Source organism: Cataglyphis hispanica, chromosome 6 (genome assembly GCF_021464435.1).
Source record: "Cataglyphis hispanica isolate Lineage 1 chromosome 6, ULB_Chis1_1.0, whole genome shotgun sequence".
Lineage (NCBI taxonomy): Eukaryota > Metazoa > Arthropoda > Insecta > Hymenoptera > Formicidae > Cataglyphis > Cataglyphis hispanica.
Window position 1 is genome coordinate 1,868,793 of NC_065959.1, and position 17,577 is coordinate 1,886,369.

A 17,577-nucleotide genomic window follows, 5' to 3' on the forward strand; every position below is an offset into this window, starting at 1 on the left:
ATACGCTTGAAAAATCTGTAATGAAAAAAATACTTGCTTTGGAATATATATAATAAAATGAAAGGAACAACTGAAGCATTACTCAATTAAATATTGATGGAGAACTGTGTTTATTCTCGATTCTACCAATTCCTTGTCGTTTTTTACAATCAATATGATGTCACGTGTTCAATTTAGCATATTATAGATTAAATTCGTTTGCACTCAATGACATTTATTAACAACGATTATTCGACATTCTTTTAGTCAGTTAAATTTATCTGACAGTTTTTCGATTTGTTTACGCACATCTAATTTTTTCTCACTAATTTCTCATCGAAGAGTTACGAGATGATTAACCAATTACGGTAACAATTGGACATGCGAATTATTAACAAATCACGTTAATTAACGAATATTGTACTTGACTGCCGCAGAAGAGATATCTATACTCTCGATTTTTCCTGGTTTCTTGAAAGAACATTAAGTATTCACTTAGTACTCTAATACGCTAAGTTATATTTTTTGTGCTCTATGTACAAGAATCATTCGTCGCGCAATTTTTCTGTTTGTTCTTTCTAAACTGCATTTTCTTGCATTTTCTACACTCAAAAGAAGGCAGATGTATCTATATATAAGTGTTACTTTAAAATCTTTTTTTATCGAAAAAAGGATCATAGTATAATGCTCATATATTTTACATGCAAACCCTTTTTTCGGACTAGCAAATTATTCAGACTTTGGAGAAGCCTTAGAATAATAACCTAGAATGATTTTAAATAAATTTAAAGGAAAAAGGATATATAGTGTAGAAAATGCAACTAAAACGTAGAGAAAAATCTCTCTTCGCTCTCGCTCATATTCACTCACTCATCATTCATTCAGATCAATTCTCTCATATCGCTGTCTGTGTCGGTTTTATATTATACATAATTCAATTCTATCTCACTACCGACAACCGCGTCTTCACCGCTTCTGTGATGCAACTGCGGCGACTAAAGCTGCACCACGGCCGCTGCCGTCTTCCGAGAGCATTAGATCGAACTACAACAAAAAAGAAATTTTCACTGAAAATCATTGGAAATGAAATGTTATTTTGTTCATTATAAGAAAATCTTGATTTTACATCTTGCACTCAAATCTCTGCAGTTCTTCTCTGCGATATATCGTTATCAATGAGAGACGTACATCTCGTTTCTTGTTATATTTATGATGAGATCATAAATTTATAATCATCTCTTATCCTTACCTTGTAGGACTGGAGTTCGCTTATCTTCGCTGTCATGAGATCGTGGAAGTGCGGGTGGAATCGATACACCGAGCCGTCGATGCCTACAGTGACATTATCCTCGCCCATTTTATTCATTAACGCCGCTATTCCCGCGCTCACCAGATGCGCTGCTCTTCTTGATATTATCGAACAAACGTATCTCACGTTCTCGCAATCCTGATCGCTCACATTTCGCAGTCCCAGTTCGGCCAAAATTTCTCGACAATTTGTGTATCTTCCCTTAGGATCGCTAAAAAATTCATAAATATTATATTTTCTATCTTTCGAAGTTTTTTTACATTTTAATCCTCAATTAATCACACGCGGCTTATTATATAGATTTAATCGCCAATAAATAGCGAGTCTGTGCTACGACCTTAATCATGCTACGGATCGAACGCGATTGATTAAAATAATCTTAACGATTATATCTAAATCCAATTAGTACTTACTTTTCAATTTCAGAGACATATTTGGTGAAAAACTTGCCACGCTTTTTAAGATCACTTGGGGATTTGCCACCGAAGAGAAGACCGGCGTTTACTAATTTTTCAAGAACTAATCTCGTCAGCTCACCCATGTACATTCCTGAGATCATCTTTTCAAATATCTGTTTTGTCGGATTAATGGTGGCTTCATCCATGGCGCGGTCAAATTCAGTTAATAAGAAATCTAGCACACCTTTTTCACCAAATGCACCCCATTCTGTGTTGATGAGCATATGGGGCTTGTTTTCAAAATAGTTGCCCGGAATTGCACATTGTGCATTCTTCGTTTTTTCGACGTAGCAGGCATTGGTTCCAGTACCTGTAAATGTAGAAAGCTTTACTGATGTGCTTAGTATTTACAAAAAGAAAGAGAGAGAAAGTTCGATAAATTTATTTTTCCATTGTTCAACAATTTTCTTCCCCTATGTAGTCTGACAATTAGACTTGCAGATAAAATTTATCTAGATCGAAATACACAACTTATTCATCTAATTAATTCATATTAATAATATTACGGTCATAAGAAAATTTTGTAATATTGTACGAAATTTTCTTGTCATCGATGCAAGAGTAAATTGCATACGTACCGACAATTAAACCGATTCTGCAGTTTTGATTTTTCCAAGCACATGACATTAAGGTACCAGTGGTGTCGTTTAGTATTGCGCATACATCAATGTTAACGTCCTACGGGCGAAAAATATTGAATGATTAAATATATGATATATTGCGTATTAAAGATTATATACTAATATTAGAAATTATATATATATATATATATATATATATATATATATATATATATATATATGACTTTACCATTTTAATACATCTTTGCACATAATGATTAATTTTTATAACCGTAATGTATTTTATAAAGATTAATTAATAAATAATTATACTTATAATATAAATGAATTATAATTAAAATTAATATTCGACTATATAAATATTCTTTCTGTGAAATATTTTGTTTTTCAATTATTTCTCAATCTTTTATAAAGAGAAAACATTAAAATTATATTTATTTAACTCAAAGACAGCAATTATTTTATAATGAATCAGCAATATAATCGTTCGATGCTTTTACCTATTTTTTTTTATCTCATAATAAATTATCATAATATATCAAACTATATCGAAACTGTATGTTTTTTTATAGTATTCGCACACTTACTCTTCTTCTGCTAATTGCTTGTTCGAGGAGGGCGACAACGTCTTCGTCGATTACTCCACTGCAATTGAAACCTTTGGTCCACCTCACCAAGTGACCTTTTGTCAATCCGTATTGCATCAAAGGGAAACTGAAGGTAAAGCCTAAGGGCAGTACTTCATCTTGCAGGTTTAAATCTTTTACGAACAATGCCAGGCACTGAGCAATGTGATCGAACAGTTGAGTACCGGTTCCCTGCATCAAACTCTGTGGTATCGCATAGATCTTGCTTTTCATGTCGAAATTTTGGCCATCCAGTGTGATTAACAACACTCTAAAGTTTGTGCCACCCAAATCCAATGCCAGGAAATTGCCTTTCTCTAAAATAAATAAACGTTTGACATTAATTTGATATAAATGTATCTCAATAACTGCAAATATCGTTAATTATCGCAAAGAAAGATATTCGTAATGATTTATCCGCAATTCTTCATGAAATAATATAATTGCACGCGTATCTGATAAACTTTTACTTTCAATTTCTTCATAAATGAAACTTTAAAATATGATAAACGAAAATTAAATGATGCGAAAAAATTTTATTCTCTATATTTTCAACTTATTTTTACGTGAAAAATTACTTGCTTCTTAGTAACATGAATTATACTCTGTGTTTTGTAAGTTTTATTTTATTTTGAACTTTTTTTTCTTTTGGGACTGTAAGAAAGTTGAAAAACGTAATGCGACTTGTATCGTTGGCAGTACGCATTTTTTTATTTACCGGTGCCGCTTGGCAGATCTTGCACGTAAGTGGTGTAGCATTTGACAGTTGAATCATCATGACCCGCCTTCGATAGACCCTTGTTCATCTCGTCAGTGAACTTTTGCATGACGACCCGGAGCTGATCGTTGGACAGAACAAGATCCTTGCAGGCATCTCGTATCTGCGAATAGAGAAACGAATGATGAGACTCGTTATCGATCCGCACGGCAGAGTTATTGGGTGACCTTGAATCGTCCTTCGATACCACGCGCATCGCGAACGCGGCCGCGAAAGGTTGCATAACATTCTTGCTCTTACTGATGCGCATATAATATCGAGAAACTTTTAACGCGAGAGATGATTGATTCTTTCGCTATCGATTCATGGCATCAAGCGAGACTGTTAACTCCATGAGATATCCCGGATTCATCAAAAAATTTCTAAAATTTCTTGAGTTAATAAATATTTATTTTGAAATAGACTTTACTTTACAGCTATAAACTATAAACTATACATTGATTTTTTTTATATATATTGATCTTTGGAAGGATTTTAAATTATATATATAATATATTTTTAGCTTATTGATAAGAGGACATTTATATTGCAACATTTATTTTTATATTTATATGCTCTTCCTCTTGTGTACTTTTTACTTTTTTTTTATTTATTTATATTTTTCTTTTCTCTACTTTTATTTAATAAAATAGCAGAAATATATTTAATTCAACAATAAAAAATATTCGAAACAATTAGAAGATATTGAAAATTTTATATTTCCCGCCGATTTGTTATACTCATTCTCCCACCAGAATGAAACATCGATCTGTGACGTCACTGACACACCCGCCCGGTAGCCAATAGGATTTATCATGAATGAATAACATAGATGAATGTGCAATACTCACGCAACTACGATTATAGTGAATACAAGCATGATATACAAAGGATATCATAGTAGTGGATAATGCACGTGGCATAATATGTATTGAAAATTCGAGTTAAAACTTTTTTTACAACTGGCTAGCATATTTGCAGCCTAATATCTAAATAAATTCTAAGAAACCAAAGTCTATGATAATATTATAGGAACATATAACACACGTGTTTGATAATTTCTGACGGGAAATTTCATGCAGTTTTAAGTTATGTTTTTTTTTTAAATACAGTTTTATTTCTTAATTCTTCGTGAGCGATACCTGTTGCACACACAGGTGATCATTATTATTCTAAAATGTATGGAAAGTAGATACCACTTTATCAGTCGATGGATATCAGTCAGCGGGTATCATAATTCTAAATATAAACAGAAGTCATAATTAGAGAATTAATATACAGGATGTTTGATATCTTTTTGTAAATAGAAGATATTTTTGTTGTATATTAAATTAGAGAGAAATTTTTTTTAAGTCTTTTTTTATTATTCAATATTTAATTATTTTTTAATTTCAAATATTTGTTGCAAATATTATTTTTTTAAATATAGAATAGAAGGTAAACATTCTTATATGTTGTCAATCAATTAAAGAAAAAAAACAAGAATAGTGAAACATCATAATGGACCACCTTTTCATTGTTTTCAACAATTATGTGACTGTATGCGTATACTGTATTCATTACATAATGACAAATAATCAATATCATATGGAAAGTTGTTTCCGGAAAATATATTTTTTTGTCATCAGTCGTCGATGTTAATCGTTGAAATAATTATCACATGTAAGTAAACTATACGAATACATAAAACGATATAAAAGTTCAATAAAATTGTTAGTTTTTTTAATTAGCAAAATGTCGTTTGCCCATTGTATTTCATAGCAGTAAGAGTCATTAAATCACCTGCTCCTGTTTATTATTACTTGCATATCACAAGGTAAAAAAACGCACGATATGGTTCTCGATGAATACAATCAAATGATTCCGTTATCGCACTATTGACGTCGTCATCGTTGACATTTAGAAGAGACATGGTTTATACATTTCTTAAGCGGGATTAATTTTGTTGTATCGTAATATCTCTGCACACAATTATAATCATAAGCTCCTGTCTCTTAAAAATTTGTTAATAGCAATTTTCCAGATTCTTTTTATCTTCATAAATTTTTAGCGAAAAATAAAGATGACATATTTTGGGATATATATTTCCAACATTAAACGGTTCAACTGATGATATTTAATTTATTGTAATTATAAGATAATTTTGTTTAATTTTACTAAAATAATATTTTGCCACTCATTTAAATTTTTCAAAGTTTAAAAAGGAAATATATTTGTAAAGAAATTTAATCATAAAATTTTCCAATATTTTAGGAATAAAATTATCATAATTTGTTCCATCATTTATTGTTTAATCTATTATTATTTATTTTTTTGCTATCTAATTTTTATTTTTCACTTTACTCTCCTCTACCTTCGCTCTTTTACTATTTAATCCTTTATTTTATTTTTGATATCGGTTCTAATATTTTAATTTGTATAATTAATATTAAAAAAATTATTACATTATATTTTCCAATGTTTTTTTGTTTTATTATTTTTGAGTTTTTTTATCTTTTACCATAAGTTTAGTTTTTTCTTTATTTATCTAACCTTGTCTCTCGCCTTTCACCTCTTGCATCATACTATCTTAATTTACATACAAATGGACAAGAAATTTATTTTGTCTTTTTATGTAAAAATACCATATCATTTTTTTCCATTTCTTTTCCTCTTCCATATCGCAACCTTCTTTCTAATTTTTTTTTTTAATCTTCAGGTCAATCTTATCTGTGAAACTGGCTACTCTGGCATTTAAAAATTTTTTTCCTCGTTTCCAAATGTATTAATATATTATAATTTATTAATTTGTTATAAAAGTAAATAGATTATATTATATTCTAAGATTTTTACAATGGCATTTCAAATCTTCTAACTAACCTTGTTTCTTAAAATCGCTAATCTCTAAACAAATGTTACATTTCACACAATATTACATGCACACATATGCAATTATTTTTTTCAAATAATAATGCTTTACAGTTCAAAAAGCTTTTGCTTTAAACCTGTTCAACTTTGCTTCTCTAATTTTCTGATTTTTCCTTTGAATGCTGTTCACTTTAAACATATAATATAGTATATAATGTAGTATAAAAGAGAATATATCTTTAGAAAAAAATTATATTATTTTAACAGTATTATATATTTAATTATCAAAAAGTATTTATCTCATACGAATATTTCATAAGATAGAATTGTTTAGAGGAGATATAAAATTTTATATACACAAATTTTATATACAATTCCATATCTCTATTTTCTTTTTATTTATATTTTATAGTTTTATATTTGAGGCAATTAATGTCATTGTCAGAGTGCTGAAGGAATAAAAAATAATAATAATAATTTTTTTTCGGTCTCATGTCTCGAGTTTCACTTCTAATCTTTTAACTTTCCCTCGAAAACCTTTCAAAATTTAAATATTCAACTTTATATCTAAAACACTTTGTTCTTTTAGCACACCTTTCGACACTCGTATAAATAACTCATACAATTAGTTTAAAAAAAACAATTACCACACAAAATTCATAAATAACTCATACAATTAGTTTAAAAAAACAATTATCACACAAAATTCATAAAGATTTTCTATCATTTTTTTTTTCTTTTTTGTAATAAATGATGATAGTCTTAACAAAACTTGAAATGACAGATGACGTATGTGTACATAATTATGTTATCTAATTTAGATATATAGAAATTATATTATACGCACGCTAATATAATTATAAAAGATATCGAAAGTTTTTCACATCTATTTTCTTAATCGATAACATCTCTGTTTTTGCTCCTAACTTACCAAACTTCTTTCAAACATCCTCCAATCCAAGTATATATGATGTCACACTACAGACATACACAGATACACATTTTACCCTCTAAACCTTTTTTAACCTTCCACTTTCCGATCACTTGCTCACCTCCTGCTTGATCAAGTCACTGCACAATAATGTGGATGTCTTCATGGCCCTCCCAACCTCGCACTCGGTAGCGCAGCCCTCGAGCAGCTTCGTGGTTGCTGATTAGAATGATCAGCGGAAAGACGCAAATTAGATCACGTGTCGTGACGTTTTTTTTTTTTACATTGACTTCGTGGACGCTTCGAGCAGAGCTATTAATTCAGCTCAACTAGGAAGTGAAGTTTTTTCCGATTTCTGACAAATGTGCAAGAGTTACTAGCTCTGCGAACTTTATATCACGACTGCCTGGAACGACGGCGCCTGTTCCCCAGTTTCCCCACGAGAACAATTCTGGTGGTGGGAATGGAACTTGTCCACGGTGGGGCAAAAGGAGGCCATGGAGGAGGCAATAGTATCAGTGATGGACTCGCTTCCTCGACTCGCCCGTGATTTTTCTAAAAACTAATGCAAAAAATGTCGCTTTTCTGCGAAGATAGAATATTTGATAGAATATTCTATTCTATAAAATCATTGCATAAATATCGAATTCCGATAGATTCAATTTTACAACTTTAAAGTCAATTTTTTTTTTTATTCATTTATCTTCGGATTTTTCTGATGATACTTTGTCTTTTTCGATTTCCCTCAGATTATCACGTTTTATTTTATATTATTTTGAAAATACACTATATGAAGTAATATATTATATACATATATGTATATGTAAATACTATAAACACATGAATATGCAAGTTATGTAATTAATATGATTAACGAGATAAGCGCAGAAACAAATGTGTAAACATTTCCAAGTACTTGAAGATTTATTCGTTTATTATTAATTTGTTTTATTATTCGAATTTTTTATTTGTACAAATACATATTTTCGAAATTCATATTTTTATTGCAGAATTATGAGTGAACATTTTATTTATCGGAGTTTAAATCGAAATTTGGCAATTTTAATTTAATTTAAATAAACTTAAATTGTTGATTTAATTAAATAATTTATACACGTTTTAATACATTTTAGAAAATTATTTTATTAAAATATTTCTTTAATTAATTTTATATAATAAAAATAAATGTCTAAAAGTTTCTCTTTAAATTATTTGATTGCTTATGTGAATTTTATAAACATATTTAATTGAATAGAAAATTTTTAATTATAAATTTTACAATAATAATATTTAATAAAATTAAATATCGAATTTTTTACTTGCTTAATATAATAATCCTACTTAATAAAATATTTAATAAACTTAATGAAAATATTTTATTTGAGAAATATTTTATATTTTAGAATTCTCTTATTCTTTTTATTTATTTTTCAATTGTATGTTAATTTTCGATTAAATACATATGAATATCGTAAAATAAAGATCGCCCAAATATTAATGTCATGAGTCGGCACTGTATCTGAATCTGTTAGAGATGGAAAGGGACACGCGTGGGGTAGCAATGATAGCAGAGAAAGAGGGGTGACTTTCCCCTCGCTATTAAGAGGGAGGCTCGTCTTTGCAAACGGCAAGGGCAAACGGGTCAAATGTTTTTTGGAACTGTTATTCCCTGAAATCATTGTATAAATATAATTGATATCAGTATTAAGTTGATTGACCAACAGACACTTTATATTTTTTTTTTTTTGTTAATTATTTAACATGGCAGGATCCATTATTTTTGTTCTTTTGTATCGCTTTAATTATTTCAGAAAAAATCAAGTCTTTTCTATCCAAAAAATCTTTCTTATCTAAAAAAAAAAACAAGAGAAAACAGAAAGAGAGAGAGAAGAGAAATACACGAAAGAAAAACAGAAAAAGAAAAATGTTTTATGTAGCAAACGGTGCTAATAATTACAAAACAATTAAATATAACATATAATTAAATTCAATTGCTGAATTTATTATTTGATAAAATATCGCATTAAATTCGGAAATAATTAAATATTTAATTCTTGTTTTGTTTTAAAACTTATTTTATAGCATTCTTGATGCAAGTATTAGGTGAAATTTATGTATTAATTCAGATTAATTGTATTAATTTGGATTATTCTTGTGAGTGAAAAAATCGCATTTTAAGCGAGTTTCAGCATTATGAGATAACAGAGATATATTGAATGTAATTAATGATTTGATTTCGAAGTGTTTATTGAAGCTAATTGCATCAGCATGATGAAATATGTTGTGCGAGACGGAACTTTTAAATTTAAAGGATGATGCAATGTTTCGGCAGATTCGAATGCGAGGGAGTGAAAGTCCAGTCGCGATTGGACGTCTCCGAGGGCTCGCCCGTTCAATCCTTCGTTAATGATGTCACAGAGTTTCTCCGGTTAGAGAGACAAAATTGTGTCTCATAAACTTTTCTGTTCTTTTTAATACTAACTTCTATATTGTTTTTCCAAAGCTATATTTTTTATTTTTCTCTTTTCTTTTTTTTTAATATTTGTTACATTTTACAAACTTTATAATTTTCTTTTTTTATACAATTTTATTCTTTCCCTTCTCTGTTCCTATTCTGTATCCTCTTAGTAGTTTTAAAAAATTGCAGTAAATACATGAATACATATATTGATAATAAATAATTAAAAATTACATAATTAATTAAATATTGTATTATGAAAACAATATTTTTTTTATAGTTGTATCTTGTAATTACAATTTTTAATAATATTGAGAATTTTTTTAATTTTGAGATTATTTTTTACATCATGCAATGCAACATTGCACGGTTTATACGTAGCATTACGTTATCTTTGATTCTGCGAAAGAAATTACTTCATGCTAACTATAAGACGTTAATCCTTTCCGGTTTAGACTTATACCTCTCTATCTGTCAATAAACTTAAGCCGAACTGATAAACAACGACCGATAAGATAGCGATTGCTTAGTCACGGGTTATTGGTGCGATTTAATTTCGTCATTTTTTGCATGTTAATCTAATTATGAAGAGTATATGTCAAACAGAGGATTATAATACATAGATATGATAAGTATAGTGTTACATGATATTATAGATATAACATAGTATTAATCTATGCCATTGTATATGCGTTTCTTTAATAACACTTTTATTAGACGCGAGATATATTTTGCATATTCTAACATTATATATTTATTTTAATTGTTTAATTGTTTTACGATTAACATAAATAAAAAAATCTTAAAATAAAGTATTCTATACATATGTATATATCTATTTTAAATTACAACATTTTACATTTTAAAAACAAAAATTAGTGTAAAACTTTAAACTTAATTTTGAGACAATTATGTTAAGAGTAATATCTGAAATATATTTTTTTAAATTTACATGTACTCTTAACATCGAGAATAAAATTTTTTTATGATAAAAATAATTATTGAGAACTTTTTTTAAATTCTTCTGCATTATATTTCGTGCTACATAACAGAAATTTAAAATTACATATACCATAAAATTATTTTTTTTTTATTACATTTTAATATATATATATATATATATATATATATATATATATATATATATATATATTAAAAAGTTGTATTTATATTATATTAGAATGCAACAGTCAACTATGTATATTTTAATTGTGGAGATTTTTAGTAATAATTTATTTCAAAAATAATTTGTTTAAAAACTCGATTTTGTTTATAAACACCGAAACGAACGGGACAGACGGTTTTTCCATTTAACTTGCGGGTTCTTTGATGACGATAACCCTTGACAAAGCTATAATTGATAATCGGTGACTCTGCGCAATAAGAGCGATAACAACAGCACTCAATTATATTGTTTATCTGACGGATTTATATTTATATTGGTTTCAAACGGAAACGGCCAATTTTGCGTTTCGATAAACATCGTCCGGACGAAGACCTTTGCGTATACATATAATCTCTTATTTTTTTCTACATTAATTATCTCGACGACGATCAAAGTCCGCATCATCATTCAGATAAGATTGTTACAAGACCCGATATCATCATTCCGTTAGGGTTATCATAATGATATGTTCTTTAACTGCATCACAATCAATTTTGGGGTAAAACGTCAATAAATCACAATCGATATCTTTCTGCGACGATCAATGGGTCTCTAAATTGACCAAAAAAGTTGTAGATAAGCTGGCGCTATCACATGTGCAGCTAACATGTGACATACGGAGTGCGCGCGCAATCATATGATATACATATGGAGCATCCAATCTGTTGGCAGGATAAACATTATTCAGACATAGGTATTTTAGGGATATACCTGCTCCGAGGAAAAAGCGTATGCTCGAACATTCACGTACGCATTCCGAAACGGTCCGAACAGCTTACGTACGTGACCTACTGCACATATGACGTAACGCGTCTTTAAAATCGAGAATATAGATTTATTATATATTTTTTATATATTTTTATTATATATTTTTAGATTTATATATTTTCAACCCGAATATGCATATCTGATTTTTAAATTATTAAGAAACATTATAGAAATTATTTACACAAATTATTTTCACAACTATTTACTGTTATACAAAGCAATTATTATGCAATTATTTTGCAAGAAATATAACAAAAAATTCATTTTGTAAGAGTCATGTTACTTTAACGTAATATATGATATTTATTGTTAGCTATCGCTGGTTTGCTTTAAAAGAGCAAACTACGAGATTGAAATTTTTGAAAGTTCGATATTTCATATGCAACGACTTAATATTTTAAATAACAATTTTTAGTGATTTATCCTGTTGTTGAACATCTCATATCTAATATAACGAGAATACATTTTATAATCATATATAATCGAAGCAAGTGAAGAGAAAATTCATAGTGAACGCTTTGGACACCGCGCGAAACAGGATCGTCGCGATGTTATATAATAGCTATCAGCAAAAAGAACGATGTTGTTACACTCATTACTTATATGTATTGTGCACAGTAAAAGTATGTGACGTATGGCAATATGGTCAATTGTTGATGCAGCCAATGGTGGCATCAAGTTACAGCGTCTCGATTAATCATGTGTGAACGTATAACGAATTAATCTCCTATATTCAAGAGGAAAACATTGAAGATTCTTCCAAAATAAAAAAAGAAAATTGTATGATAACATTATAATGTGGCATACTGAGAATTCTTTTTCACGCTTTCCGCCGAACTAAAGGAGATAAGATTCGTAACGCATGATTAATATTCAATGTTAATGACGTCATGCGACAGAAACGTACTAGCACGTCAAATGTTTTATTATTATTTAGCAGACCGATATTATATACTTTATATACTTTATATAGTATATACTCCGATTTAAAGTTATATTTTGTCATATCAAATATTACGCGTAAACGTGCAAAACACGCTTTATATTTACTGATTCAAGCGATATTCATCTATCGAAACGCATTCGCGCCGACAAAAATATGCACAAACAACGATCAGCTTTTAGAATGTTTATGATTTTTTTTTTCAAATTAATAGTACAAATTTGTTTTCATTTTAATTCATCATTTATACCATTTCTTATAGAAAATGTGAATTTGATTATATCAATCTTCTTTGTTTATTTTAAACAAGCAGGATTTTGAATCCTTGCTTTTTTGAAATATTTTATATTTCACAGATTAAATATATCATCATATTTTTCTGCATAGAAAATAAAATCTATGCATGATCTAAAAAGTTTAATAATATTTCTCTTTACTCTCTTTCATAAGAAGCCAGTTTAACAATCTTAATTTGATAAAATATAGAAAATTTAAATAAAAATGGAAAATTAAAAAAATCAAAAATAATTTTATATTCTGAATGTTAAAGTATGCGTTAATATACATTTTTTACATTAATTACTCTATACATATTATATCTGATTTTAAAATCAAAGAATAATGTTAAATGAATTTTCCAATTTTTTACAAGCTTAATTTTAAAGAATTGCAGAAATTTAAGAAAAATTTAATAAAAAATATTGAATTATCAGCGAACATTTATTTTATAAGAGTACTTAATAAAACTGAAATGTTCAAAGTCAATATTTTATATGCAATGCTTAATAATATTTGATAATAATTTTTGATATCTTTAATTTTCCAATACTTTCGATATCTTTCCATCTAATTAAATATTTAAATCTAATTAAATATTTTTTGTCATTAATTTTTTCTAACCAATCTAACTTATACAATTTAAGTAAAGTATTAAAAAGAATGGATTGCCTGTTTAGACACTTCCGGGGTGCACATTTCCATTTTGTCACTCTTCTTACAACAAGGTCTTCGGATTAGCACCGTAACTGGCTGGAATCATTGTGCTAGCTAGCTGACATATGAACAATCTTATATATAAATAGAGATATATTTCTAAAAAAAATTTTAATTATTTTTTTCCAATGATTTTCAATTATATAATTTTGGATCTATTTTATTTTCAATATAAATATTTTTATTTATTTCCAATTATTTTATGCAATATGTATCGCATATTTCTAGTTGTATTTAGTCAAAAATATAAATGCTTCTTTATTTTATTGTAAGATGTAATTATGTGTATACAATTATTATTAATTATATAAAAATTATATACCAAATTCGCTCCAAGTATATATCCATGTTCCATATTTACAAGAAGCAATAACTTTTTTTAAGGAATATGATTCTTAAGAAACATTACAAATGAATGATATTAAATGACATAAGTAATTACTGTAATGAAGTGTGTTAAAAGCGTACGGTTATTTTCAAAATAAACGAACTATTTTTAGAAATCGATATTAAAGGCGAAAGTACAAATAAGATAGAAATAAAATATTCAACAATAAATAATTTCAAACTATAAGCTTTCAAACATTGATGTATGATACATTTGTAATATATGATTTTGTTGTCAGTAATCATAAAATTTACTCTCCGTAGCGGAACTAGTTTCAATCTTCATTATAGGTCTTCAGCTAAAAATTATTAGTTAAAAAGAGTCTCAGTTAAAGATTAATTACACAAACAAACACGAACTTTTATAATATATATAATATATATAATTTATGTTTTTTATTTTTTCTTTTATTTTCTCTTTTTTATTTTATTTTATTTTTATACAATAATCTTACTGACAAAAAGAATACTGAGAATAAAGTTAAAGGAATGATCTTCAAAATAGATCTTTTAAAAAAAAAGAATTTTATATATATATAGTTTAATATTTTCGATTAATTAGAGTAGATTTAAAAACTCTAGTATATATAAATTTTATATAAAATACTGATTTTTATTACATAATAATAGCTCATATATACTATTGTTTGGATTCTTTATATAACATTTATAAATAATCTCTATATAATGTATTATCTCTACACAACTTTATATAAATCCAGATAACAATAAGAATTTCTTTTAATTAATTTTACAATAAATTTTTTACGTGAACATACTATTTTTTGCTGTCTATTTTAGTTATCACATTGGATCTATGAGATCTATTCAACTATTAGAGTTTAATCTCTAATTATTAAACAAAATTATTAATGGAATATTTTAATATTAATATAAAAATTGCAAGTAATCAGTATAGCTGATTTTAAAATGATAAAATTTTTAAGTATTGTGTAAGAGCTGAACTGAAAATTTGAGTAATATAATTTTTTACATAACAGTAAAAAAATTCTCAAGTTTTTTACATAATAGTGTCAATTCTTAAAATTAAAATATACATATCTAAATTTTTCACTAATTGACCCATGTGTGCAAATTAGGATTTTTGCAGCAAGAAGGAAACAGTTATAAACAAATAGAATATCGAAAAATTCCTTCAATAATGACGTCCACATAATAATGATGCATTCTTTTCTCCTGACATTCTATACAAAGAAAAACATGAATTACCTCGATCGTCGGACTTGGATGCAAATCCTCGTTTTCACATCTACGCGATATGTCTTTCTTGCTGTAACACTTGCATAGTTTACTGAATAACGACCTGTTTTTCGTCTTCATTTCGAGAATTCACCTTGATACTTTGACCTTGACTTTTTCCACTGTCTTACACTTTCCTAGCAAAACTGAATCCGCGACTAGTCTTTGCACGAATGATTGCACTGCCCGCTCATTGACTATCTGAGAGTGATATCAGTAGGTATCTGACTCTGAACAAATTCTTACGAAATAATTTTGGTCAGCATGTTATTAGCGCCATCTGAAAGTATCCTTTCAAAGTATAGTACACACACACACACACACACACACATACGAGAACAGAAAATCAATATGGCACTAGCCGAAATCAACAATATCGCCAAAAATTCTGGAATCGCAAATCGTAAGAAAGGGAATAATACATGAGAAATATTGTTCATAATGGGAAAGATGCCACTTTCTTCGAAGGAATTAAAGATGTAGAAAAAAATGATGAAATGTCGCGTTTTTAATTACATTTCTGCGCGAAAGCCCCTGTGGATTTTTCAGAAAGTTGAAAAAATGTTCTCTTAACATTGTTTTGCAGCTGAAATTTGTATCGCTTGAAAAATGCATTCGGAAAATTTTAATTTTCCCGCCTTTTTCCTTTCGACAGAATCCTTCTATGTCTGAGTAGACCTGTATGTGCCAGCATGTAAACTGGCTCGAAATTTAAATGTCTCGCAAAATAAACATATTATCACTCCAAAATTTAAATATTTTTTTTTATCTATTATATAATACAATTGTATTTAAGTCTATTTAAGAGATTAAAGAGTGTTTTTTTATTTACGTTTTTTTCTTTCTGTTTATATCTCTCGTCATAAAGATAAGAAGCGACTTAACAATGAATTACTAAAGACGACACATCATTTAAGGATAGAACAAATTAATTTTTAATAAGCGAGAGAAAAAATGCGAATTTACACCATATCACGATTGAACATAAATGGTTCAATAAAATCGTATCTTTAATATGTGCTATAAACTCATATCTTTACAATACTAATAAAGAGTACATGTATTTAAAAATAGACATAGTTTATTTAATGATACAATATTTTTGATTCTTACTGTGTTAGATAGTTACAAGAAAATTTTTGGATTGATTTAAAAGAAGCAAAAGGATTTTTCAATATTTTTTTTTATTGTATGACTTAATTCTCCTTTTTTGTTTTGCATATAATTGTTTATAGGTAACATTTATAAAAAAAGCTGCTAACAGCATACATTAGGAATAATAAAAATATAAATTTTATATAAAATTATTGTAGAATGCAGAGATTATATATATATATATATATATATATATATATATATATATATATATGTATAAAATCTCTTCATTTTAAAATATTTTTTTATAAAATTTATATTTTATATACATATATGTATATGCAATATTTATCCAAAATTTATAAATGAATATAATCTAATATTTCTTGATTATATATTCAGGAATCAGATTAAATAATGCGATCGGTTTCGCGATTTTTGTTCCAAGTTTTTTTTCGCAGCACATAGGAAATCGCGTTTACTATTATTGCAGTGTCTTAATGCGAATAATTTTGCACACTGTTTTGTAAAGTATTGAGGATCATTTGGATCTGTTTCAGGAGATCTATTGTGTCTGTTAAGAATTAATAATTTGCACAAAAAACCCATAGTAGTTACGCAACAAGGGTCAAGGATGTTAAGGGAGGGAGAGATCATTGACTCACCGATTGGTCAATGTGCTCCCATTTCTCCCCGACATAATCCCAGGCTTGTTCGGTCATCATTCGCGAGAAAAAAAAGAAAAAAAAAATGATGAGAATACGGGAGCGAGATATGATAAATATCGATGGAGGTCGTGATTAGCGACAGGTAATCACGACTCTTTCGGGATCACTGCGGGCTTACATCACTTGCGCCGGTGTTGTTCACGGTCACAAATATAGCCAAGCTTGATCCTTGATTGTGTGCGTCTCGCTTCGAGTGTGATTATGTAGATGCGCTTTCATCGCGTACGTGTTTTCTCAGAGTATTTTAGGCGAGAGCAGAAGTAGAGATGGGACTAAGCATCGCGCAAAATAG

General features: G+C 28.2%; 1 protein-coding gene across 4 annotated transcripts; it reads right to left on the bottom strand.

Moving 5' to 3' along the window:
• Nucleotides 1-93: 93 nt before the first annotated feature.
• Nucleotides 94-17,403, bottom strand: LOC126850466 (hexokinase type 2). 4 transcript variants are annotated; one of them, XM_050593513.1, is made up of 7 exons: nucleotides 17,223-17,403; nucleotides 3,672-3,834; nucleotides 2,915-3,270; nucleotides 2,325-2,424; nucleotides 1,702-2,056; nucleotides 1,229-1,499; nucleotides 94-1,023 (listed from the first exon to the last, which is right to left on the bottom strand). In XM_050593513.1, the coding sequence occupies exons 1-7, from the start codon at nucleotides 17,280-17,282 to the stop codon at nucleotides 946-948; spliced, it is 1,383 nt and encodes a 460-aa protein (XP_050449470.1). In that variant the 5' UTR covers nucleotides 17,283-17,403; the 3' UTR covers nucleotides 94-945. The 4 variants fall into 4 exon arrangements, with proteins under 4 accessions (XP_050449470.1, XP_050449469.1, XP_050449472.1 ...); XM_050593512.1 differs by lacking the exon at nucleotides 17,223-17,403 and adding an exon at nucleotides 15,433-15,661; XM_050593515.1 differs by lacking the exon at nucleotides 17,223-17,403 and adding an exon at nucleotides 7,610-7,910.
• Between the last annotated feature and the right edge of the window lie 174 nt (nucleotides 17,404-17,577).